This window comes from Sparus aurata, chromosome 23, assembly GCF_900880675.1.
Source record: "Sparus aurata chromosome 23, fSpaAur1.1, whole genome shotgun sequence".
Classification (NCBI taxonomy): domain Eukaryota; kingdom Metazoa; phylum Chordata; class Actinopteri; order Spariformes; family Sparidae; genus Sparus; species Sparus aurata.
This window is the reverse complement of record NC_044209.1, coordinates 19,569,334-19,593,271: the sequence shown is the minus strand read 5'-3', so window position 1 is coordinate 19,593,271 and position 23,938 is coordinate 19,569,334. Positions and strand designations below refer to the sequence as shown.

At 41.1% G+C, this 23,938-nt stretch overlaps 3 protein-coding genes across 5 annotated transcripts; 1 reads left to right on the top strand and 2 right to left on the bottom strand.

Moving 5' to 3' along the window:
- Window positions 1-284: 284 nt before the first annotated feature.
- LOC115576395 (perforin-1-like) lies at window positions 285-3,878 on the bottom strand. 2 transcript variants are annotated; one of them, XM_030408990.1, is made up of 5 exons: window positions 3,855-3,878; window positions 1,874-2,449; window positions 1,612-1,750; window positions 1,284-1,498; window positions 285-1,149 (listed from the first exon to the last, which is right to left on the bottom strand). In XM_030408990.1, exons 2-5 carry the CDS (start codon window positions 2,404-2,406, stop codon window positions 285-287), a joined length of 1,752 nt encoding a protein of 583 aa, XP_030264850.1. In that variant the 5' UTR covers window positions 2,407-2,449; window positions 3,855-3,878. The 2 variants fall into 2 exon arrangements, with proteins under 2 accessions (XP_030264850.1, XP_030264851.1); XM_030408991.1 differs by lacking the exon at window positions 3,855-3,878 and adding an exon at window positions 2,671-2,770.
- A 421-nt stretch (window positions 3,879-4,299) lies between these two features.
- Window positions 4,300-9,448, bottom strand: LOC115575279 (perforin-1-like). 2 transcript variants are annotated; one of them, XM_030407188.1, is made up of 5 exons: window positions 9,434-9,448; window positions 6,956-7,531; window positions 6,715-6,853; window positions 6,401-6,612; window positions 4,937-5,810 (listed from the first exon to the last, which is right to left on the bottom strand). In XM_030407188.1, the coding sequence occupies exons 2-5, from the start codon at window positions 7,486-7,488 to the stop codon at window positions 4,937-4,939; spliced, it is 1,758 nt and encodes a 585-aa protein (XP_030263048.1). In that variant the 5' UTR covers window positions 7,489-7,531; window positions 9,434-9,448. The 2 variants fall into 2 exon arrangements, with proteins under 2 accessions (XP_030263047.1, XP_030263048.1); XM_030407187.1 differs by lacking the exon at window positions 9,434-9,448 and having other exon boundaries at window positions 4,300-5,810; window positions 6,956-7,827.
- Window positions 9,449-11,691: 2,243 nt separating this feature from the next.
- On the top strand, window positions 11,692-22,975 carry paqr4a (progestin and adipoQ receptor family member IVa). Its single transcript, XM_030407191.1, has 3 exons — window positions 11,692-12,839; window positions 16,353-16,571; window positions 17,900-22,975. Exons 1-3 carry the CDS (start codon window positions 12,554-12,556, stop codon window positions 18,331-18,333), a joined length of 939 nt encoding a protein of 312 aa, XP_030263051.1. The 5' UTR covers window positions 11,692-12,553; the 3' UTR covers window positions 18,334-22,975.
- The last annotated feature ends 963 nt before the right edge of the window (window positions 22,976-23,938 follow it).

Genomic DNA, 23,938 nt, shown 5'->3' with positions numbered 1-23,938 from the left:
TATCTAAATCTTTCACTCATCTCGATATCTGAGAGCCCTTTGTCAAACACAAATCATTCCATGTACAGAGACTACACTGAAACAAAACTGATCATACAAAATATTAGGGAAATGTTTCATAATTGAGTTGCAGCTGCTTAGTCACCACATAAAACATTCTTCCTGAGCTAACACACTTCTCATTCTATATGCCCACTAGAGATTTAATAAATCAGCATCATTGATTTACCTAATTAAAAGAGCGATGTTGCTTGGTAAACCTCAGTAAAGCCAAGCAAGGATATTTATATCACATCAAACGTTTGACTCTGGTTTCTCCCTGAGCTTGTTTCGTCCACAAACACTCCCATCTTCAACAGGATGGGCTTTGGAACAGGTTGGGCGTGACGGGACACATACAGACTCTTCAGACTCGAACTCATAGGTGAGGGTTTGTAGTCAGTGCAGGAACCTCCACTCAGGCTCGGAGCACATCTAACGTCAAACTTGTAGAACAGCTTACCATGCTGGAGGACACAGACGTCCTCCCTGACTCCAGCAGACAGAATTTGCTCACATTGTCCCAACAAGTCGTCGTCCCAGTTGCTGTCCTGATCCCACATTTCAAATCTCACGACATGCCCTGCAGACAAATCCTGGGTGCCCAGGTCAATGATGGTGCCCCAGTGTGGGTTGTTGTTGTTGTGAATGACAGCAGAACGCCGGACCAGCTGCCCGTTGAATGACACCTTCACATAGCCATCCGTGGCTGTGGTGTGGTCTCCCCAAAGATCAGAAGCCCGTTGGACAGTTATGACGACCCGTGCCATTCCCTTACGAGTGGGACAGCAGTCTTGGTTTACAGCTGGGTCATTGTGGCATTGGCAGACGCAGGGATCCCTGGAGTCGCTCTTGATGCCGGCCTGACAGCGGTCACTGCAGTTCCTCCACAGGCCTTTCTCCAAAATGTAATGGCTGATGGCCGAGCGCAGGTTCTTTCGGACAGGGTCTTTAGTAGGCAGTAACTCATGAAGCGATTCAAGGGAATATGTGAATATGTCTGGATTCTGTGCTAGTGTGGTCAGCCATTCCTTGTAGGCCGATGGATTTTTGTCAGCAGAGAAGAGAAGGTCTGGCTCGGTTGTATGACCTCCCTTTATTTCTGTGAACCTGTAGAGGAGAGAGTTGCTTAAAATATGACATTTGGCATTTCTGGTGCTGAAAACTGTCATTTATAAGGGTTTATTCCGTCAAAGTATGCAAATGATCAGAAGATGTGACAAATAGGAGAAAATATTCTATACCTGTCGTTGAAGAAGCCGGAGAAGGATGTCTTACTTTCAGACTTCTCCATGTCCTTCTGGCAGTGTTTTGCTTGAGTCCCGAGTTTTGAATCTTTGACGCTGGCGGACGCCTCAGCTTCCAGGCACATCCCCACCTCTTCCACACTGAGGCCATTGAGGCTTGCTTGGCACTGCCTGATGCTGGTCACAGATTGAACGCTTCCTCCCAGCTTCACCTAGAATGATATATTTTAAGACATACCGCATTAGCAACTATGGTGTCTAATTTTGCCAATGTGGTAGTTTTTTTTGATAAAATGGCATTTAAAAAAAAATCCATTTGATTCACCTTGGTGATGTAATGGGTGCCAAAGTTATCAATCAGTTTGTAGAATCGTTGCTTGTATTGAGGGCTGTAGATTTTGGGGAGTTGTTTCACTGCTTTGCGAAATTCTTTGTGCAGCTTGGGAGTGCCGGACACTCGGTAGCTGTTTCCAGTGAGACACCAGACAATAAGGGACAGACCAGTATGAAGCAAATGTATAACAGAATTGGAGTCATTTTCAGAACTAGGGGAGTGTGTAGAGAAATTTCAGTCCTGATCATCTTACCTGTAGTACTCACAGGACATGCTTTGGCTTGTAAAGCTGAACTTGTCATTCTTAGTTTTTTCCAAGGAGTATTCAGCCAATTTAGAATTGGTACCAGCTAGCATTACTGAGCCTTCTTTTTCAGCTACATTAACATCAAGATTGGCCTGCCAGTTGTTATCCACAGAAGAGCTGCTGGAAGTGACCAGAGCCTCACTGGATCGGTGGACTGAACTAGCCACTTTCATACTGCAAGAGTGCTTTGCCCTCCAGTCCACCACTGACAGCGGGAGCTTTTGCTTTTTGTTCTCTAGATAGGGGTTGCTACACAGGGTGCATCTCTTGTCCTTGCGTTTCCACAGATTCATGTCGATTACAAAGGCCCCCTTGCGTTCCAGTGTGGTGATGTCGAAGCCTTCACCAGCCAAATTGGTGCCTGGAGCAAATTCTGCATCCAAGCACTCTTTGGGTTTACCCTCCTCACAAGACTGATACGTACACTGAGGGAAGGACAGCATGAGACCAGCGAGGACGCAAATGTTCAACAGGAACATGTTGCTGGTAAATTGGATGATGGATGCAAACGGTTGGTGTATCCTGAAAAAAGTTACATATTAGACATTAGAAAGTGAAGCATGCACCACTACCAGATGGCTGTTGAGCACTGGTTATAAAATAATTGAACACCAACTGCTGCTTTAGATCAAATCAACCACTCTGTTCTCTTAGGCGGTCTCAATCATGCAGTTCATACTCAAGTGGTTATAAACTCCTATATAAAAAAATTCTGTGGTGAGAGTCTTATCTATACAGCTTACCAGTTTCAGTTGCAAGTGACGATCTTTATCTTCCTTTGATTCTTGTGGTGTACATCAAAGTTACATTTTAGGACCTATTTCATTACACTTTCACTCTGATTTACTTTTAGAAAACATGACATGGTCTTTTGCTGATGTTCTGTGAAGTAGATATGTATTAAATGTGGTTGTTAGACCTCAAATATATATATATATCTATCTATCTATATATATATATATATATATATATATATCTATATATATATAGATATATATATAGATAGATAAATATACATATATATATATATAAATATATATATGTATATATATATATATATATATATATATATATATATATATATGTATATTTATATATAAATGAAACTTTTGTTGGTTTACAAGAAAACCTGGCAGGACAATTTTAAGTCTCTTCTCCTTTTCCACAAGAGTGTCATGAACTGTACTGATAAAAATGTATACAGCTTAATGGTAAGCGTAAGTTAAAACCCCTTATTTTCCGCCCTCAGTTGCCTTTAACAGTCTGTGCTGAAATGTTCCAGAAACTTGCCAGACTTTCAGTATAAGAACTATTTTCCACATTAGAATTATTGTGAAAATAAAACCATATCTGTCTTTTTAGTTTTTCACGTTTTTATCTTCTCATATCTTGATTGCTGACTTTCTTACTGTGAGTCATCGGCCATTCTTGTCACTCATAACAAAAAAGAAACCAACATAATATGTAATCGTTTGTCTCTTGAATAGCTTTTTAAGCACTGCAGGGATTGACATGATTATATTTCAGATCTCTTCAGCCCCTATTACAAATTAATTTAGCTTATGTGATGTTCTGATCAATCTTTTTCTTTATTCTACATTCAATATCCAAAGGCAATAAAGCTTCTTTTTAGTTGAGTCACAACTGCAGTCACAACTTTATAAATGCTTAGGCGAACATTTGTTGTTTTAAAATGCACTCTGTCAGTAAATGGCCTTGACTTGCGGTATGATAGCTCACTGAATGCAAGAAAGCTACTGCTCTCACAAATCTAACAAAACTAAACTATCCGATTTCTCACTGTCACAGCAGTGAACAGTTTATACAAAACTAAGTATAACTTAACATTGTATTAAGCCACAGATGGTTAGTATATTCAGATAAATCGAAAGCATATTTGAATACGAGCACATCAGGATATACTCACCTTCGTCTCGCCTGTTCACGCTGCAATGGTGAAACTGAGTGAGAACACGAATAAGTGTGTTTAAAGTATAAGAAACAGGGTGGGAGGTGGTGAGGGGGTGAGGTGACAGTGGTCTCAGAGGCAATAGGGGGAAAAAAATCATCATCGATGTTTAGCAGACCGAGTGCTGAGGGGGAGGAGCTGGTGGTCGGTAGACAAACTCAGGCTGACTTTCCAGTCAACAACAAAACTAGAGACCACAAACCCATCATTTCTCTGAAGTGGTGGTGGGCTGTGGCCGTCCTCACTAGGAACCAGTCTTTCACATGAATCATTATATTTCATGATAAAAGTAACTTGATAGTTGCATATGATGATGAACATTATGAAGGAATTGGACTGTTTCAGCATAAAACACTGTACAAATAGAAAATCAATCCAAACAAGAAAATACACAAACAGTCAATCGCCATATGAATGAGTATATGACTTTTTTATTTAAGAATAAAGAAAGATCAAACCCAGAATGGAGAGATTGACATATTTGAAATGAACAGAGAAAAGCACATTTGATTACAAAATAACAAGAAACCAATTAACTGCTAAGCTGATAAATGCATATATTAAAAGAACATATATATAACAGCACTAAGGAGATGTAAAAATGGTGCAAGAGGACTAACTGACTATAAAATGCATAAAACATGTATAATATGGTGGCGTAACATGTCTAATGTACTCTTAAGCTTTATTGGTCTGTTCATCACTTCTTTGTTCAAGAATCAACAAGGCAATAATGTGATTAAAATGGATAAAACACACTAGTACAGCATGTTATAATGCCTGCATAGAAACATAAAATGCCAAGATAAAAAGCTGGTAAGAAATAATGCAAAAAAAAGTCCCCACAGTATATTAAGACCTTTATAAAACTGTATTAAAACTGAACACACAAAGTGTAACAGTAATGTTTTCTGATTTAAGTTTTAACCAGTTTGTCAATCAGTCAATTCTTCCCAAACTGATGTACCTCTCATCTTTTGTGATCAGTGGAGATTTGATAGGAGGACAATATCAGCACTGGTAAAGCCAAACATAGCTGCTTATATCTCATCTAACTTTTGACTCTCTGCATGAAGACTCTGGTTTCTCCCTGAGCCTGTTTCATCCACAAACACACCCATCTCTAACAGGATGGGCTTGGGAACAGGTCGGGCATGACGGGACACATACTGACTCTTCAGACTCGGATTCATAGGTGAGGGTTTGTAGTCAGTGCATGAATCTCCACCCAGGCTTGGAGCACATTTCACTTCCCATTTGTAGAACAGATCACCATGGTGCAGGCTACAGACCTCATTCTTGACCCCAGCAGAGAGAATTTGCTCACATTTTCCCAACAGGTCGTCGTCCCAGTTGTTGTCCCGATCCCACACTTCAAATTTCACTTTATTGCCTGCTGTCAAAACATTGTCGCCCATGTTAAAGGTCATGGCCCAGCGTGGGTTGTTGTTGTTGTAAATGACAGGAGTCTGAAACATTTGATGGTTGAAAAACACCTTCACATAGCCATCTGTGCTTGTAAAATAGTCTCCCCAAAGACCAGAAGCCCATTGTACAGTTACGACGACCTGCGCCATGCCCCTTTGGGTCGGGCAACAGTCTTGGTTTACAGCTCGGTTATTATGGCATTGGCAGACGCAGGGATCCCTCGTGTCGTTCCTGCCGGCCTGACAACCCTGGCTGCAGTTCCTCCACAGGCCTTTCTCCAGGACGTAATGGCTAATGGCTGAGCGCAGGTTCTGACGGACAGGGTCTTTAGTAGGCAGTAACTCATGCAGTGAGTCCAGGGAATACGAGACGATATCTGGATGCCGTGAAATTGTGTTCAGCCATTCCTTGTAGGCTGATGGATCTTTCTTAGCAGAGAAGAGAAGGTCTGGCTCTGTTGTATACCCCCCCTTTATTTCTGTGAACCTGCAGAGGAAAGACAGTCATTTAACCAAACATCACACGGACCATGGAGTGACGCTCCCACACTGATGAACAAACCTGCAGCTAAATGCCGCAATGTCAGATTTTGGTCTGAACTTTCAGATGAAAAAGCTCCCTTCTGTGAGCAATGCCAAAAGAATATTTGAAAACAATCAGGCTTTATTGCTTTCTGAGGTCAATCGACAAATCGATTTAAACAAGACAAGATTCAGGATCTGGGACAACTGACCGTAATTCAGGACTGTCCTCAATTTTTTAGGAGGTCTTGACGCCCAGGTTGAAATAATAAGCCAACTTTGACTTTTGGTCTTACACGGGACATGAACAGTGACTTTCCGGGTTGAAGCCCTGAAGGCTCTACTGCGCTGACTCACTCATGTGCATGTGAGAGAGTTTCTCATCCATAGCGTTACCACGTAGACACAAGATTGGATTTAGAGGAATTTTTAAAATTCCGATTCAATTCTAGCATTTAAGAAATTACAGTTTGGTCTTTACAATGTTGAGGTTAGTAATTTTGAAATGCAAATTATCAGAAAAGGTGAGAAAATATGTGAGAAAATGTTCCATACCTGTCATTGAATTGGCTGGAGAAGGAGGACTTACTGTCCGTCTTGTCAATGTCCTTCTTGCAGTGTTCTGTTTGAACGCTAACTTTAACGTGCACGCTGGCTGACGCCTCAGTTTTCAGGCACATCGCCACCTCTTCCACACTGAGGCCACTCAGGCTGGCCTCACACTGCTTGATGCTGGTCACAGACTTAACACTTCCTCCCAACCTCACCTGGAATTATATATTTTCACACATAGCTGATTAGCAAATTATATTTAGATGTTTGTTTGTTGCATTGTCTTTTGTTACAACCATTACATCATCTTGGTTCACCTTTGTGATGTAATGGGTGCCGAAGTTATCTATCAGTTTGTAAAATGGTTGCTTGTTTTCAGGGCTGTAGATTTTGGGGAGTTGTTTCACTGCGTTGTAAAATTCTTTGTGCAACCTGGGAGTGCCGGACACTCGGTAGCTGTTTCCAGTGAGACACAAGACAAAAAGATAGACCGTTATGAAGCAATTGTACAATATTAAATCATAGTTCATTGATTGTGAGTGTGTAGAGAAAACTTACCTGTAGTACTCACAGGACATGCTTTGGCTTGTGAAGCTGAATTTGTCATTCTTAGTTTTTTCCATAGAGTAATCAGCCAGTTTAGACTGAGAACCAGCTAACATCAATGAGCCTCCTTTTTTTCCTGCTTGAACATCAAGATTGGCCTGCCAGTTGTTATCCACAGAAGAGATGCTGGAAGTGACCAGAGCCTCACTGGATCGGTAGACTGTACTGGCCACATTTGCGTTGCAGGACTGCTTTGCCCTCCAGTCCACCACTGACAGCGGGAGCTTTTGCTTTTTGTTCTCTAGATAGGGGTTGCTGCACAGAGTGCATCTATTGTCCTTGCGTTTCCACAGATTTGTGTCGATCACAAAGGCCCCCTTACGTTCCAGTGAGGTGATGTCGAAGCCTTCGCCAGCCAAATTGGTGCCTGGAGCAAATTCTGCATCCAAGCACTCTTTGGGTTTCCCCTCCTCGCAAGACTGATACGTACACTGAGGGAGGGACAGCATGAGACCAGCGAGGACGCAAATGTTCAACAGGAACATGTTGCTGTTAAGTTGGATGATGGATGCTAACTGATGGTTTATCCTTAAAAAGAAATGTTTTTGTTGAGCAAACATGAACATGAACATTACGACACCACTTTAAGCTGCATGTTGAACAGGCCTAAAGTACTACTGAATTACTTAACATTAAGACCATATTCACTCACTTTGACTGCAGTTTTACTTGGTTTTTAAAAACAGTATTTTCGACGATTGGGACAGATATTACCCATAATTAACTGCTCTCAATCTACGAGCATTTTCTCAATTATACCTGCCGCTGCTAGCCCCTTCTTGATGAAACCCAGCCAGAGCTATCTATTTTAATGTATTTTCGACCAGAGATGGACAGAGTACTCGACCACAGTACTTGAGTAAGAGTACAAATACCACTGGTCAAAATTTACTCCGTTACAAGTAAAAGTAGCTCAGTCGACATGTTACTCGAGTAAGAGTAAAAAAGTACTTGCTTTTAAAGGTACTTAAGTATCCAAAAGTACATGCTTTTAAATTTACTTTAAGTAAAAGTAAGAGTAAGAGTAAGAGTATTTCTTATTTTTCACATTAATGAATTACTATGATTTTTTCTAAATGATTTTAAGGACCTTTTAACTCTTGTTTCTGAGAATTAACTCTTTGAAACCACCTGCACTGATGTGCTTGCTTTTAGGACCACAATGTTATATAAAGCCTGCAGAAACACCTATAAAAACAAATAAAATGAATGGGATCACAGGAGGACAGCAGATGTTTATTAACAATCATTAAAACTGTAACCAAATGAACCTGCACCGTCCAACTAACTCTCTATCATTTAGCTAAGTTGGGAACTGGAACCCCCTCAAAGACCAATGTTGTCCCCAGACCACTGGTTGAGAATCACTGCTTTACAAAAAACTACATGATGCAGCCATTGTCGCGGTTTTGTGTTGACAAACACAGTCGAGAGCGTGGCTACTTTGGTGGTATCCTTATGGGGAGGGATGATGTATTTCCGCTTTTACATAGATCCCAGTGGAGAGCGTGCACTGTGATAGGTTTCCTTCTTTGACAAACACAGCTTGTGTCCAATAGTATTTCAGAAAAAAAAAAAAAGTACTAGTACTTTTCAGCCTTCCTAGAAATTAACTCGAGTAAAAGTAAAAATATTTGTCTTGGAAATGTATTCAAGTAAGAGTAATAAGTACCAAAGAAATCTAATACTCAAGTAAAGTACAAATCCTCTGGATATGTACTTAAGTACAGTACTCAAGTAAATTACTGTCCACCACTGTTTTCGACCCATCTCTAAGGCTTGAAGTTGTAATAACCCAAAGACTAGCTGAAACCAAGCCACTCAAACAGATTGTTTCTGCTACAGTGCACAGATTTTTACCCTCCGACAGGAATATAAACCGTATGGCTGAGTGAACAGGGAGATTGGACGTGACTGACGGAGACAGCAGAAGGTTGAAGATGACTATTATTTGGCAGCCTTGCGAGCTAACTAGTCTACTTGTGTGGTAGAAGAACGTTAATAGTAAAGAACACGACTGCCCTGAATTTTCTACACAGAAAAGAAAAAAGTAGGAAGGCTGTTAATCAGTCAATATTCTGTCGCCGCCACACAGCTCGGAATATTATGATTAGAACAATGTAAAACAAATTAATACTTCCAATGATGGCCCAGCTATTCTGCCCTACAGAGGCTTATAGCAGTAACAGGAGTGTGTGGTTTCTGCAAATTTTGCATCACTTTTTCTGAAAGATAGAGCGAGATTAAACTGAGATATGTTGTCACAAGATAGAGCAGACATTTAAATGCTCAATCTCAGTGACAATTTAAGAAAATGTGTTAATATTGATATTAACATTTCATATGATGATTATGTTTGAAAACCCGAAAAGATTCTGTGTGGATAAAGTTTGAGAATATTTCAAAATGAGCAAATCAGTATCGACTCACCTTTGTCTTCTGTGTTCATGGCGCGTGTGTCGATCTGTTCGTCAGCATCGGGATCGGTGCTTTTTAAGACAACCAAGACAGGAAGTGAAGGGGCGTGAGGAAAAAGTGGTCTCTGACAGAACAGACAGCAAAAACAAGTGGTTTTCCAGTTTGACCAGTGTGGGCAACTATTCTCAGAAACGAAACAAAAAAAAGAACAATGTTAAAGGCAACATAAAATTATGATGATGATGATGATGATGATGAAAATGAGATGATGATGGTGTTTAAGCGGCACATTTTGACAACCTACAAACCATACAGAGTAATGCTGGAGTGCTTATTTTACATTAGGTTAATCCAGGGCAGATACATCGACATTAATTAACATTAACAATTAATTTAGAAGAATCTGTTCAAATTATTGATAAGGTAAAAAGGAACATCAGTACTTCTGAAAGCACGAGTTCACATGTTAAAAGACAAGCGAGACTTGGTGTGAAAGGGGCGTGAGGTGTTGGTGGTCTTCAACAGAACAGGGAGAAAAAAACACTTGGTTTGACTAGACATATCTCTCAACTATGGCACAGAAGACTCTGATGCTTAAAAGATCTGTTTCTCAAGACTAAACCAAACAAAATGTGATTTCAGGGTGGTTCAACAGCAGATGCAGACAGTAAACAAATACATTAGAGCTATGTGGGACCATTTTAACATTTAAAAAGAAAATCTAATACAGATAAATTATCATATGAGAAATTAAGAGAAGGAAAAATGACAAATAAGGTAAAAATAATCAGAGTAAACTGAAAAATGCATCAATTCATACATTAAAACTGTGTTTTTACAAGGAAGAAGAAGATGTACAAAGCAACACTGAGGTTGAAATACAAAATATATGTGATATGTATTCTTCACTCCTCTCTGCTTCTTCTCAGCCACCCCTCATCAACTTGAAACTTGTGGCTTGTCCACCGCAAAGGGGGGTCTTGTTTGTCACAGTTTCTCAGAGGTGTGAGAGGTGGAGGTGGTGTGAGTCGTCCAGCTCCTCAGCAGTCCTCTGCTGTTAGAGGATTACAGGCACCAGCTGCTGCCTTCAAGTGCTCCTGGGAAACTTCTAACTCCAAGTACAGTCCTTACTTTTGTGCAGTAGTAACAGCAAAATGAATAATGATAGTATTTTGTTGTCAGTTTTGAGATTAAGAGTCAAGCATTATGAAGCATATATGACAGTTAGGCACGGTGCTTAAATTATGACTCATTTCTAGACCTGCAGCTTTCAGTGAGCAGTGATTCTAAAATGAATCACAGTGATTCAAAGGTCTTACAATATAATTTTCATTCACTGGTATGATCCTGCCTTTCACAAAACCTCACAAAACATTCTTGAAAAGCTGACCTCGATCTTTATTTGTAATTATATTATTACTACAGAGGGAAAAGACACACTTTGTCTCTGTAATCACCATTTTTGTTGTTGTTGTTGTTGTTGTTTCTGACAAATAATATTCATGTTCCTTGTGTTTATCATGTGAGCTCAGGTGGTAAATCCAATATTTCCGCCTGTATTGAAGGCAGCTGTAGCTCAGTCAGTGTAGGCATTCACGCTGCCAAGTGCAGCCAGGCAGCATGAACCCAGTGTCAGCCAACCAGAGTGAGACCAGAAGTCAGAAGAGTGCGCCTTCAAAATAAAATAAAAGAATGACGAATCCCATGTTCACTTGTTGTTGTTGCCTGTTTGTTTGGGTCATTTGGTTACATTTGTTAAAGAGCTGCAACTTTATGGACCTGTCTTGTAGAGGGTTTATTGAGAACACTACTTCACTACCTCAGATCTTCTACTGTTCCCGTACCTGTTACAGCATAACACAATTGGGACAATCGTGCAGTGTTGGGAAAAGTACCCCAAAGTCAGACTTGAGTCAAAGTAAAGATATTGTGCAATATGTCTTTTTTAAGAGTAAAAGTCACCCAAACGAAGAGTCTTTGAATAAGAGTCTTAATGTATCTGATATTGAATATAATTCAGAAACTAAAGCACAAGTTAAAGTGAATTAAATATATATTTACATGTAGGCTATGGGTCGACCAATAGTTGGATCTGATATTCAGCGTGTTTCTGATAATCAGAATCAGTATTTTTTGATCTGATTGCTGTTTTTTTTATTATTCTGTAATGCAGCATGTAATCTGCAGAGTAACTAAAGTTATGAAATCAATCTAGTGGAGGTCCAATTATTTTGAAAACACCGACCGGAAGTGCTCCCGTGTTAGTTCATGTAGCGTGACACTTCTGTAGAGGCGATGCAGGGGACTTGAGGCCGCCAGGGATTTTCAAGGAATACGGCTAGCCAGAAATAATGGTGGATAATAATAGGCTAAAACAGATGTTGAAGAAACTGAATGCAAGCTCTACGGACCGGGCCGTGTGTGTTTGGAGTCAGCCAGCTCAAACATCAGCTCCCTCAGCCCCTAGTTACAGGACATCGATAGCCGACTGCCCGGCTTGCTAGCCCGCGGTCCCTTCCAAAAATCTCCGCTCCAGAATCACGGATCTCATTTGTGTTTAAAAAAAAACAAAAAAAACAGCATTACGAAAGCTGGCCGGCATCAGACGGACCTGACCTGAACATATGCCAACCTCGTGCTTTCATTTCAAGTGAAGGTATGACCTGCTAGTCCTCTATCGCAAAATCTGACCGCTAGGATCAAGCTAGCATCTTCTGGAGTTGGATGGACGCGCGGCTCGCACTCGAACACCCACAGCATCCCAGCCCGGGACGCGTTCAAGCCCGCGCTGCTGCACCGGAATGCTAGCTGCCTACTGAGGAAGTGGCACTAACATGAAGAGGAACACTGTCTCTCAACCGCTCAAGGCTTTTTGGTGCTACACTGACATTTTTTAGATGCCAAATGTGATGTCCTGCCCGAGCTTGCACCATGTACGTGGCTGGCCGTGTCTGTCTCCAGCCTCGCGGATGACACTCACACAGGTACCGGCGGTTGAGAGCAAACAGCGGCGGCTCGGATACACCGTCGCCGGGTAGTGCTGAGAGATTTGACGTGAGCCTGCTAGCGCCAAAGCTAGGAGGCTAACAGCACAAAATATTAGAAGAAGGAAAAAAAAAAAACCCTCAACAAATGCCAACACAAATGGTATCCCATAAGGTTTTAGTCGCAATAATCTTATTAAATGTGTATATAGGTGTACAGTCTGTTTTTTACTTATTCGGCGGCGTCCTTTTAACGGTCCTGTTTGCTATGGCATTTTTAAATGGACCCAGGCTGCTGGACTGGGCGAATTCACCTCCACATCTTCAGTTTAACAAATACGTCCTGACGGGATACCGGCCAATCTCCTCAGTGCAAGACTGCATCAGGAGCCTGTTCTACCTGCACAATGAACTTGGGAACATATACACTCACGGTGAGTACAACAATCAGCATGAAGCGCTTAGTCAGCAGGTGAGATTTCTGTGTGACTTTGGAGCATGAAGCCACACCAGTGCAGACACACTGCACCTGAGGGGAGGATGCTAGGACAGACACTGCACTGAAGCCTGGACGTTTTTGCATTCAGGAAGGCAGGCAGACATGACTTAAACATATATTTTTTTGGCTGATTATGTATTCAAACTCAAAACATTTGTCTTAGTGATGAAACATTTACTTTTTGTGTCTTTGTCAGCTAGACAGAATTAAGAATATTACTTGTTTTGGCTCATAAAACACAGGCATAACCCTGATACATAAATCCTCAATGGTGGAAAATGACTGATTACACTAACACAGGTTTACTGTACAGTTATGTTACTTAACACATGTATTCACACTACATTTCAGAGTCAAATACTGTACTTGTAATTCACAAAATGTATGAGACAGCTGTAGTTACCGGTTGATAACTAGCTGACTAAGATTTTAAATAGGGCCCTGTCTGATTATTCAAAATTAATCAATATAAAAATGTGCCACTTTGGTTCTGATGCAACATCCTCTCACACAATGTTGCCCACAACACTATCTGATTGATGACACGTCACAATTAATAGCCTATAAAAGTGAGTAATCTGAATCTGCAAATTAACTAGTAACATGATGTATCAAATAAATGTGAGAGAAGACGTATACAGTAGCAGAAAAAGGAAATACTCAAAGCACCTCAAAATTGTACTTAGATTTATTACATCACTGGTTGTTTTCGCGTTTCATTTTTGCTGCAAATGAACATCAGTGCCATATATGATTTTTCAGTGTCCTCATAGATACAAGTCTGAGTTTTTTCATCAAGATCTATGCATTGTTCCCAGAGAAACTCATGTTGAAAAGTGCCCTGTCTCTCAATGATTAAGAAAGACAGTAAAAGTTCCTGGATCTGTCCCTTCATCCCGGGCTGAGACTCATCCTTCATCCAAGTTTCGCGGAAATCCTTTTAGTAGTTTTTGTGTAAACCTGCTGACAAACCAACCAACAAACAAATGTGTACCCATCTTGGCATAGGATCTGCTGATATTATTTTATATTTGATAAGTCTGTATCGATTTGTCTAAGTGGTCTATGAATCAAAAAGATTGAGAAAAATGTAAATCACAACTTCCCTGACTTCAAGGCGATGGTTTCAAATGTCTTGTTTTGTCCAAACAACAATCTGAAACTCAAAGATATTCAACTTATTTGACACGTGACAAAGCAGCAAGTGCTTTTGTCTGAGAAGCTGGAACTGGAGTTCGTATTGAGTGCTTTTTTATGTACTTCTGTACTTTTTTTTGTAATGGAGTCTTATTACACTTGCATTACTATTCATAAATGCTCTGAATACTTCACCACTGCTAACGCACTCAGTCACTTTAAAGGTTTTACACCAAAATGACCCTGGTGATGACATAGAGAACTACTTTGAAATTGCTTTTTCTTTGAATGAAGGTACCATGCACTGTACATTGTGTGCATGCCTAATTGGAGAGTGATTTTTGATTATTAATTCAATTAATAGGCTACTAGGCCACATTTTACCTTTTTCATCCATTCCAAAATGTCATGGTTACACAACAATATGCCATTCTTTTAATAGGTTGGCGCAGGCCAAAATTAATTGCAGTAATGTGTTAATCTGTGCAGCCAGAGGTGAGACTGATGTGTCAGCTTGTTAGCAATCTGCATGGTGTGATTCTGTTTTCCGACTGATACGATTACACTGCCAATAGCATGGCACACAGCAGCATGCCTTGGTTCCTTCACCCCTCTTCTTACTACCGTCAAATTAATCTAAACGCACATCTGATAATCTGTGTGCACGCCGCCTTCAGAGAATAATCTGACAACTTCGTCATTCTGAAGGTCATTATTTCACGGCACTCCAACTGCCAGCAATCACTGAATAAACTACAGTAGTGATCATCTGGGAAGTGGCCCTGGAAGTCTTTATTACACTCTAGTGACATCAACCGAGCATGTGACCTTAAATGCACTCTTTACGTGATTGGCTATATAAGGAGGTGATTTTTAATCTAATGAGTTTTGGTCCAAATCTAGAAGAGAAGATGCAGAGTCGTGCTTGTAACTAAGGTGGAGCATTGTTGTCTTTGGACTGTGGTGAAACATTTCAGCCAAGTTTCATGAGTCGGTTTGTTTTGCATATAAACTCAAAACATCCTGCCCGCAGCTCGGCACTCAGACACTCCACCTTGTTCATGCCGCGGGCCGTCTGAGGAGATCCTCTCCACTGTGTTCAACCCAGAGTGGAGCAGAGTATGGCTGGTCGGCTCAGGACGAGTGGGGGGAGGAGCAGAGATAACACACTTAAAATAGATGTGTTACATTAGATGGCATTGCCTGTATCACCTGGCTGGGACGTATGCCTTGACATTGGGAACGGCAGAGCGAGCAAAAAAAAAAGCGGAAGGGAGTGCAATACGCGTGCGGTAGAGTGATAAATGATTGTAACAGCTGTTCTGCATGTGGATCGGGTTTCAAGGTCCTCTCCCTTGCCTGATAGATCAGCTCAAATCGGAGCTATGTCGACATTCACAATATGTCCTTTCCTGCATGAAAGTAGGAGCTTAGTGGGGACCCATGTCTTTCCCTCACAGGGCAACACTGATACATTTGTGCCAATCATGTAGGCTTCTGCTCTGCTCCACATTATTCTTGCTGGTGTCTGTGCACACTCAGCATTTGCAGAAGACTTTTGCAGCCACTCGTTCTTGTACACTGAAAAATAGCGTTCGCAGGCCACGGAAGTCCTGAGCTAGATTATCAACCACAGTATAAACATAACATTTTGATTTGGTTTTGAGAAAGTGTCTGTGTTATCTTATCGTTCTTGAGCTGTGGTTTTCATGCTAGCATGCACAGTGCCTCAGACTTTGTTTTCTCTCAATCACACGACACCTAAGAAGTAAATGTACAACAGTAAGTACTCCTTCGTCATATGTAGGGCTGCAACAATAAGTCAATAACCCGATTAGTCAACTGAAAGAACACTAATTGGCAACCAGTTTGATAATTGATTTATTGTTTCCATTTATTTTCAAGCAAAAATGTTGAACAGCTTCATAAATGTGAGGATTTACTTCCTTTTTTGTCATCTTTGAATGTAAAATTGTAAAATCCAATAGAGTCTTTGGGTTTTGGACTTTTGGTTGGAAAAAAGAGCAACATAAAGATGTCACTTTGGGCAGATTATTGGTGATAAAATTAATAACAGTCCCAAATTATGAGTCATGTCCTCCATCATTTGTTTTTAAGACATTAGTTGTCAGCGATGTCCTAAAATTCCTCATGCTTTACACATTTTGCCATCAAAAATACGAACTTACAAACAGAGAACACTGCAAAGGTGAATTAGATGTATTATTCTACCTTTTATAGTACATATGTTAATTACAGTTGAGGTAAAACCTCCTCTAACAACCTGTGCTGTCCCTGTTTCTCTCCCCAGGCATCCCTTTGGTTTGCTTCCTGGTGCTGCTGCCTCTCAACATTCCCTGGTCTCAGATCAGCGTCACGTGGTTGGGCGTGGTGCACTTCCTGGCCTGCCTATCGCCCCAGCTGGGCTCTGTGCTCTATCACCTCTTCATGAACCACGAGGGAGGGGAGCCGGTCTACCACACGCTCCTCAAACTGGACGTGTGTGGAATCTGCATGATCAACACGCTGGGTGAGCAGTCTTGAGCGAGCCGGCTCAGCAGATTTCTTCACCGTTTATCATTTTGCATTCATCGTCAGCCGCCCTCCTGTTATTGCTGCTCTGTTTACTTCAGGGGTGGAATTTTTCTTTATTGATTGTCAATGATTTACCAGGGGAGTGTTTTGCTTGGAGGTGTATCAGTATCGATTTGTCAAAACAAATTTGATTACTGAGTCAACTGGCCAATGCAAACATGATCCAAGTTCTGAAATGAATATTGATCCGTCCATGCTGCCTATATAAGCCTATTAAAAATGACGTGAAATATTTTTCAATTATTCATTTAACAAACAGACTGGCCATACTTAACATACGATGACATAATGCTTGATGTCTGCATATTAGGTCAGCATGTAAGTTAAATGCTGCATTTGATGATGCAGCTGCTCTTGCTTATTTAAGGATTTATTTAATACAACAACATTAACCAGCCCTAGTTTAGATATGATAGTGAGTAAAAAAAATTGTTCAGAGTAGGGAAATCATGAAAAATATTATGGCCGTTGATTTTGCCATTATTTCCCAATTAATTTGTGAGTTCATTTTTCTATGAACATTAAAAAAAAAACATCAAAAAAGGCATTATCACGATGCCAGGTATCCAAGGTGACATGTTCAAATAATTATCTTTGTCTGGAAACAGTCCAAACTAGTGCTGCACAATTAATCAAAATCATAAGATGTTCATTCAAACTAATCCTGAATCATCACTGTCAGTTTCTTTTACTATATCTGCAGCCCTAGCCCAAATCTAAATATATTCAATATACTATGTTATAAAGCAGTAAAGATCAGCAAATCATCACATAGGAAAGAGGGAATTAGACAACCTTCGGCCCGCGTGCGCCTCGTGTTCAATTCCTGCTTTGCTTCATGTTGTCCCGTCTCTCTGTTCTTTTCCTCTCTATTTCCGACTGTATTATCTAACAAAGTGAAATGCCCCTAATAATTATCTTCAAAATAATTGTCTGTCAACCAACTAATGGCATAATCTACCAATCCATAATCCAATTACATAAAGCGATCTCCCTGCAGACTTAATGATTTGTTCCCCGCATTTAAGCAATTTTCCTCTTGTGGAAAGTTTATTAATTCACCCAGTTTCTGTTTCTTAAAAGGCTCTCACATGTCAAGAGCTGAGAATTGCATGCAACACCATTAAAAGGCTTCTAACCACACCACACCAACAGTTTGACCTCTTTGTGTTGTGGCTTGCATCAGGTGTTGCATTGCTTCTGACTCAGGCATCAACCCTGCATCTCTTTGCTAACTCTTCTCTGTGTGTGTTCCTGTCTCAGGGGCGCTGCCCATCGTCTACAGCACTCTGCTGTGCTATCCGTTCATCCGCACTGTGGCCCTGTTAGTCTACATCCTTCTGTCCAGCCACGCCATCTACTGCGCCGTCACGGCTAGGAGCAGCGTTCGCCGGCTGCGCTCCTTCGCCTGGCAGGCGCTGTTCCGCTTCTCTTTCTTCCTGCTGCGCTGGGTGGGGGTGGGCGGCGGCAGCCCCACCTCGCTACGCCACTTCCTCATGATGGACGCGTTGGCTGTGCTGGGCGGGGTCATCAACATCACACGCATCCCGGAGCGCTTCCGCCCGGGACTCTTTGACTACTGGTGTAACAGCCACCAGATCATGCATGTACTGGTGGTGGGCTCCATCCTTTACCTGCACTGGGGTGTGCTGGACGACCTGCTGTGGATCAACAGCTACAACTGCCCCTCAGACTGACCCCCCCTGCGGCCCCCAGCCCTTCACAAGGAACACTGGGATGTAAGGTTGAAGGACCTCTGGGGGAGGGGGGTGTCTGGAAAGGGAACGGGGAGGTGGGGAAATAAGAAGGGACTTATGCTGTGAGGTGAGACGATATGTTGACCGTGCACGTGTTCACCTTATGCACTCAAACTCAGAATGTTCATATCTTCGTCCATCTTGGTACTTTGTGCAAATGCGGGCAAAAGTATGTCGAGTCACACGCACAAGCATTTTCGGTCACTCACTTGCCGCAAACATGGACACACAGGTGAAACTCACACACAAAAACACACACACACACACACACACACACACACACACACACACACACACACACACACACACACACACACACACACACACAGCAGAATGGGAATATTTTAAACAGTACATTTAATGACTGAATATTGAACACTGTAAAGTCTTATGTAAAGGCTATTGTTAAAGGTCACTGCTGAGTTTAAAGCCTTTACTTAATAATAGAAGTTAAACTTGAGCATTAGCTTGATATGGTTAGTTAAGAAAGTCTGTGGCTAAATGATATCACATGCGCAAGTTCTCTCAGATGTCACTGTTGCTACCTATGCAGCACATCCATATCTCAGCTCATGCACATCACATATACCACACACAATCAGACACCCTCACACCTATATTTTTATACTACATGTACATACTGTGAGTGCTGCTCGAGGCACTCATAGAGTTTTCACTACGTCCAACTGACTGAGTTTTACCGGACTGGCTGTTCTGTCCATGTTTTCCTGTTTTCTGCCTCTTTTATTGTGTGTGTCTGATTTGTTCCTCCAGTCACAAGAGAATAAGGAAATGAAGGTGGGTGAGGGGTTCATTCCTGAGTGTGAAAGCATGTTGGCAATGAGTTTACTTGGTTGTTAGAATCAATCGTGCAGTGTTATTGGCTTTGTTTGCACCTGAGCTCAGTGCCAATAGAATTCAGATGTTTTTAATCAGAAAAGAAAGTGCACTGGTTTACAATTTGTGTTGTTCAGTGGCCGAACCGTTGGCCAAACTTTTTCTTTATTGGAGTCTGCTCCGGGTTATTTACCCATGTATGTTTATGACAACATCCCATTGTCAGGATGATTGTAACAAGATGAGCTTTTAAATTTTTACTGAGAAGTTTTACACTGAAATGCCAACATATGTGCATTGGATCTTGATGTACATGTAGCATACAAGATGCACTGAAAGTTAAATTGCCTCTTGATTTCAACTTGATTGCAAGTGTAAGTCACTCTCTAAACAATTAGATGTCAGTCTGTTTAGAGAAACTTAAGATGAACCCAACCTGCGCTTTGGCACAATATGCATGAAACACTGTCATGAATTATATATTTATTATGTTTTTTATTCATTTGTATTTATTTGCTGGCAACGGTAAAAATGTGTTTGTCAGCTGCCCAGTCAGTTTAAGTTGCTGCTGCGTGGGATCACTGGCTGACAGATCAAGTTAGAGGTCAGAGAAAATCTTTTGTTTCAGTCAAACTGTTCAAATCCGGAGGATTAGCTCCTCATTTTTCTCTGCACACTCTTTTTTCTAGTGATTATTTGATTCCTCTGTCACACAGTAATATTGTCGAACGAGATCAGTCCCTACGCATTGCAATACACTTGAGCTAAAACTACGAGTTACTGCTGATCATGTTTACATGGAATCATTTAAATGTTGAGAGGTTAGTTTGTAAAATGTCAAAACATTTGCTCGTCACAATTTTCCAGAGCCCAAAGTGAATCCTTCAAATTGTTCTCTTGTCTAACCACCGGGCCAAAATCAGTATAATCCTAATTTTCTATCAAAGGCGACAAAGAAAAGCAGCAAATTGTCACATGCGGGAACCAGCAAATTGCAAACTGTTTTGATTGAAAAATGACTGAAACAATTAATCAGTTATCAAAATATTTGGCCATTATTTTTCTCTCAATCGACTCATCGACGACGTTCACAATAATGAGTAGAAAGGAAAATTTGTTATATGAGTTTTAAAACATGATGATGTTATTATTGTCATTTCTCTGGCTTGAATTGTTCTCATATGTTTAGATGTTTACTTGTACACTGACCTCAGACTTTGATGCTTTACAAGGGTCAGTCATTATTGCCACTTTATGCTTTCTAATTTAGATGCACTATGTTTGCTCTGCAGTTGTGTTTGTGTTCTTTGACGGTTACAGGTTGCACTTTTTTAACCCGAATACAGGTTAGACGGTTGTGTTTTATGAAGCTATTCTTGCCAAAACTGGAATGAACCTCTTCGCCCGCCTGTCACATTTTAGTCACGTCAAATTTTGTGTGAATGTTCATGATTGTTTTGCCACTTTTTTTCCTCTGTGGTATTTCAGTCACTACTCTTGAGTAACTGTTCCTTCAAGCTCAAGACTTGCGGCTGATGTGCGACTCCTTTTCCAGAGGCACTTTTCTTAACGACATTGCACTTGTTTCCGATGCCAACAGTCGCAGCCGCCCACTGACTAGTTGCCAATCCCGTCAGCCCCACTTCATCTTGCCAAATTAGCAGTGTCTGAGGTGTAGCACATCCTCTGCTTCCTGTGCTAACACTGACTCAGAGGTGAAGGAGGATTTCCCACAGTTTTTATCATGTACACTAGCCTCAGACTGCAGCCCCACCATCCCCACCACCCGCCCCCTCTCGCCTTGATGAAAAGTCAGATGCTGTACGTCTGCTAGTCTCACTCTAACACAGTGATTTTTAACTGCTATGACCGTGGTACAATGTAAAAGCTGAAACTAATGTAATTTTTGGCCACTGAATGAAAACTGAAAAAAAATGCATGAAAGTAGCTGAAGTCTCATAGTGTTAGCTAATCGTTCACCGTAGCCATCCACAGGCCATGTCACTCAGATGGAAGATGACTGTGTAGGTAGTGGGTCGTAAGGGGGTTCACCACTACAGGAAGATGATCAGAGGCAAAACATCACCTTCGAATAAACTGCACTGTTCATCGTTCTCAAAAAGGGCTTTGGATTAAAGTAAATTACAATTCTGAAACACATTTAAAGTCCATATAAATAATGTAAATACATGTATGTAGATTATATATACATACAGTGCAAACGATATACCCTGACTCATTTTTGATACACAATATGTTAAATACATAAAAGTATAGGAACAGGATTTTAAGGGGAACTTATTGGTGTGCTGATGCTCTCTTTCACGGCCAAAGCGAGTTATGAGAAAAGGGAAGCAGACACGGCTCAGCGCGGTGCTCCAGATTAATATCAAAGACGTGTGTTTGCTTTAGCTATGTCCATATGTATGTGAACAACACAGAGAAAAAAAAAAACAATGCTGAAATTGGTTTCAGTGCTAACGTAGACTTGTTTGACCCTTTTGTGACCCCTAACTAAGAATGCTTTTGATCATTTAAATGTAACCACTTTTTTAAGGCGCGCGGGAAAGACATTCGTGACCACCGTGGGGGAATCTTGGCGGGCATGTGAATACCTCGTGACTACCACTGGTCTATCTATGCATTATCAGCCGAAGGATACGTAACAGTGAAGTCGATTTGTGTTGTGGTTTAAAAACGGCTCTCTGATCCGCTTTGCGGGGGGAGGGCTTCGCTCTAACATCCTGGGTCTCCCACTTCTCAGGGTGCCATAACAGTAGCTGTAACATCCGAGACCTGACCTCTGCTGTCTGACACATGGCTGCGAGACTATGATCTACCTCCACCTGTCCTCTCTGTCCGGTCTGTTCGTGCTGTGACCTGGGTAACAGATTGGACAGAAGGGAGAAAGAAGGTGGAAAGAAAGTCTTTCTCTGAAAACCATGTTGCAGGAGTGGAACCTGGCCAGAAAATGTGTCCGTTTGTCTGTATGTTAAATGAAAAAAAAAAAAAAATGACATGATGTTTGAGTACATCGCTAACAAAACAAAATTCAAGTTTTTTTTAACATAACACAGGTGCCGGATAGCCTGTTAATGACCTGTTTATAATGGATTACCTGTATTGTTATATACTGATTATTATGATTACTGTTCTTCTGTGGATCCTAATAATGACACTGGTCTATGTGTACAGATAGAGACAAGCCCTTTCCTTTAGGATGAAGGGAGCTTTCTGGAGGGTCTGTCTGTTATTCATATCTGCAATGTCACGGCATTTTTCAAACGACAAGGTGTGGCTCCATCTAGTGGAAGTTCATGCGCACTGATGCAGGCATTACTGTAGCCATACTGCAGGCAAATGAAAATAATTGACAGCTTGTTACACTGTCAGCGCTGGCTTGCAGTTATTCTCCAGGGTTTATTTATTTAGATTTCCAGATCATGTACGTATGCCATGTGTGTATGAGCTCTCCTGCAGAACCCATACAAGCATGAGATCCTCGTCAAATTTGCTTTTTCCCTCAGCACTGACGGGGCGGCCGATTGCATCCCCAGAGTGCCTCGTTATCTGGTCTGTGTGCTTGCAAAGTCATGTGCACGAACCCAGAGACACAGTTTGTTCCCGTGCTGTAGTTCACGCGTCTGTCTAGCATTAACGTCCTGTGTAACAGACAGGCTCTCACACTCCTCAGTCTCCAGCAACGATTGTGCAATAAACTGAAGTCTATATTTTTAAAACCGCCTATAGACCTTCTCTTTCATTTATGTTTCTTTTATCGTGAGATATGTGTGTGTGTCTGCTTCTGCACTTTCATGTTTTGATTTGGTTTGTACAACTGGAAAGCGAGCACCTTTTGGCAGGTCCTCGTATCTTCAAACTGCTTTTACAAGGTTTAGTCATAGTTTTGTCCAATCCCCGGAATAAATGTTAGCGATGTAAGTTTCCTTAAACCGCAGATATGTTGAAACATACATTAGATATGTCAAAACTTTGTTTCTTTATGTCGCAATTTTATGTTTCCTCTTGTTCAGCTTTTGATTTTATGTTGTGACAACACTGCCCTTATGGTCGGATCAGGTTTAGGCAAGAAGACCGCTTGGTTGTAGTAAGAAAACGATCATTGTTTGTCTTACTTGGTTCTCGTAAGTGTCTCAACACCTCGTCAAAATTATCCAGTGGTTTCAGCTCACAATGGTTGGAACAATGGCTCTGAACTGTGGTCTCTTTAGTGGCGACCATCCACAGTCAGCTGATAGACACGTAATCTGAGTGCTGATATGAAACATTTACATTTAGATGTATCTGTGGTTTGCAGGAAAGAAATGCCAACAGTTGGTGTAAGTAGTTGTGGTGGTTACGGTTGGGACCAGGGGCAGAGCATCCAAACTGGGTGGTTTAAAATCTGTCATAAGAGCCTGATAAAAGTTAACATCTGTCCATATGATTGACTACTTTTCACGGTTGGTTAAACATTGCCTGAAAGACTTAATCGATATACTTTTGGCTTCTCAGTGTCAGTCAAATTTAGCAACCCTGGGCCAGGGAATACATTATGCTAATGAGGACATGCACAAGAATAGATGTACGTGTGCATGCATATAAGGATCAAACGTCCCTACAATGCAAGAATGCAATAAATCAGGGGTTGAGCTTGTCAGTGTAGTATAACAGATAAACTCAAAATTATAGTTTAGGATTTGGGACT